The sequence below is a fragment of the Rhododendron vialii genome, chromosome 10a (genome assembly GCF_030253575.1).
Source record: "Rhododendron vialii isolate Sample 1 chromosome 10a, ASM3025357v1".
NCBI lineage: Eukaryota > Viridiplantae > Streptophyta > Magnoliopsida > Ericales > Ericaceae > Rhododendron > Rhododendron vialii.
In genome coordinates, this window is record NC_080566.1 from 24,614,799 (window position 1) to 24,617,844 (window position 3,046).

General features: G+C 35.9%; 1 protein-coding gene across 1 annotated transcript; it reads left to right on the top strand.

The window, feature by feature from the left end:
• The first annotated feature begins 410 nt into the window (after positions 1-410).
• LOC131303397 (uncharacterized) lies at positions 411-2,159 on the top strand. The gene is made up of 2 exons (XM_058330248.1): positions 411-1,156; positions 1,411-2,159. The coding sequence occupies exons 1-2, from the start codon at positions 1,024-1,026 to the stop codon at positions 1,827-1,829; spliced, it is 552 nt and encodes a 183-aa protein (XP_058186231.1). The 5' UTR covers positions 411-1,023; the 3' UTR covers positions 1,830-2,159.
• The last annotated feature ends 887 nt before the right edge of the window (positions 2,160-3,046 follow it).

Consider the following 3,046-nt stretch of genomic DNA (forward strand, 5'->3'; position numbering starts at 1 on the left):
GATATGTGAGGATCTTTTGTTGAAATGGAATATTTATTTATGTTAAAAATCGAGGGCGTGACTAGAATGTTGTGGTATTGTTATGCAAATGGGGCGACGTTAGTTGTGGCATTTTGTTAGGATTGACTTTATGTTTTCAATCTTTGATGATGAAGTTAGGTGCAAAGTGGAAAGATTTAACCAAAGGCTCATTTTCCCTTTCTTACTCACTTGCTGGCCATCTAAATTGTTTGTTGGAGTATGATGACGACTTGTGTGTCTTACATGATTTAACCTTGTCGTCTAGGACTGAGCGTGTTGACGTTGTTGTTAAAGATTTGGTCTGTACAAATACAATCTTTACTGTTGGTGATGGTTGTAGCAGTAGTGGGGATGTAGGTTGTGATCACGTTGTGTTGGTGATCAAGTGGATTTGCTACCATCGTTTTGTGGTAATAATAAGAGTAAGGTTTTGAAGTCAGCTTGTTGGCGTAATGCAATTATCGGAGTTGGTCAGGTCTTTCTTGAGTGGACTGTTGGTTTTCGCGATGCGTTGTCTATCAATTCGTTGTTCCATGTTTTCAAATATGTTTATGCGAAAAACGATGCCCAATAGTGAAGGCTGTTTGTTCGAAAAGGCATACATCAAAGGAATATAAGTAGATTGTGAAGGGCAAGTTAGAAATGCCTAATGGTTTCTTTATTATAAAACAATTTGTTGGTGAGCACACTTGTGGGGATGCTTCATTGTCATATAGTAGTTCTCATAGTACTTCTAATTTTGTTGGTAGATTGGTTTCTGAAGACATGCGATCCGATGAATCAAAACGTCCAATTGAGATTGTGAAGGATATGAAGAAAGACTATGGAGTCGAGATCACTTATCATCGAGTTTAGATGGCGGTTAAAAAAGCCAGAGCACATGTATATGGGGATTATATAGAGTCATTTAAGGAATTGTCGTGGTTTGTTGGTGCTTTCAGAGCTTCGAATCCAGATAGTATGTGTGTGTTAGAGCGTGATGATTCTTAGCATTTCAAGAGGATGTTTCTTGGGTTTGCCGCTTGCAATTATGGCTTTACCTTTTGCTGGCCTATTTTGTTTGTCGATGGCATTTTTCTGAAGAGTACACACAATGGATGCTTGCTCTCGGCTTGTGCAAAAGACGGTAACCAACGTACCATTTCACTATCATTTTTATACAAAGACTACTTTTTTCCTTGCTGAATTATTGGGGACAAGTTTTGGTTTTTGTGTTAAATAGGTTCTGCATTTTTTCTTTTTTCCCATGTTGAATTTTTTTGGTGTTAAACTGGTTCTGTTAAGTAGTAGGATATGCATTTTTCTATTGAGTTCTGTTGGGAATTTTTCTGTTGAACATGCTATCTAACAAAGTAGTGAAATTTATTAGCCCTTTCGGCTTGATTGTAGGTTTGTATCCGCTTTGTCTTGCTGTTGTTAATTCGGAGGATAATGAAAACTGGTATTGGTTTATGAAACAGTTGAGGGATTTGCTTGAAGATGGAAGGGTTTTGGTTTTTGTTTTTTATCGGCATGATGGTTTGTTGCAAGCTGTCAAAAAAGCTTTCCCTTTTTCCCCACATTCACATTGTCTGGTTCATTTAAAAGAAAATTTGAAGAAACGTATGGGAAGGTTGGACAACAGCAGGAAGAAGTATCTAGTGAATTTATTCAATTTGTGTACTTATACACCAACTGTTCGAGAATTTGAAAAGCTGATGAACAAACTCAAGAACGAAGGTGGGGTAAAAGTTGCTGACTTTTTGGATACATTAGATAATGAGCTTGGTGCCATGCTTATTTTCCAGGAAAGAGATACAATGAATTGAGTTCAAATTTAGTGGAGTGCTTTAATAATTGGATAAAAAAAGAACAAAGTTTGCCTATTACTTTTCTTTTTGATAAGATTAGGCTAAAAATAATGAAATAGATGTCTGCAAGAAAATCAACATCAATGAAATGGAAAGGTGTGATATGTCCTATCATGGAAAAGAAATTCAAGGGATTGTTCAAAATGTCAAAGATGTGGGCTATTATTTCTAGGTCAAGTGATGATTTGTATGAGGTGCGATGCGATCCTTCTGTGAGTGTAAATATAGCTTTCCGGAGTTGTTCTTGTGGAGAATGGCAGATTAATAGTTTCTCATGTGCTCATGCATTTTGTGGGGGGAATTTGAATGACTATGTGGATCATTATTACCTCGTTGTTACTTTCCATAACGCATACTCAAATACATCAATCTTGTACCTACCATATGGAAGGATGTTACTATTGGTGCAGATGACAATGTTCTTCTTCCTCTACTATGTAATAAGAGACCACTAGGAAGACCACAAACTAAACGTATCGCTTCGACTGGTGTGAAGTCAAGGAAGGTCACGTGTGGGAGGTGCGGCCAAGTTGGGAGACATAATAGGGCAAGGTGCAAACAGCCGTTGCAACACTGAAAGCATTTGTGCTACACTAATACAATTTTTTACTTGTTTTAGTCTGTGTCGATGCTTTTATAGGATTTCTTGGCACTTGTTTGTCCTTTTTGTTGTTGATGGCTATGCTACACTGATACTGCTTTTTGCTTGTGTTTGGTCGATGCTTTTCTTTGTGTATTGTAGAAAATGATGTTTGACATATTTGGAAATTGGATTATTATAGCATAATGCAAATGAGGCATCTCTGCGAATTTGTTTCATGTAGAAGAAAATATAATGCAGATATAAGATCCACATTTAAAAATGCGGGTATATCAACTCACCTACGGTTTTTACGCTTTCCAATAGAGGCGTCGACTTCTTTTTGTTTAAAAATTTCAAACAAATGTTTTGTAAAAGAGAATTTGTCTGATTAGTCTTTGTTTTTATTTTGAGTAAATAACCTTCCAAATGAGTTTTTTTTAAATTAAAAGAAATGTTACTAAATAATCTATGATTTTTTTCCCTTCGAAACGTTAGTCTATTCATTTTTTAAAGAGAAAATTAAATAGAAAATGGGACTGTGATTTTTTATCAATCATGTTGTATAAATAGGACCTTTTTATATTTCCTGTGC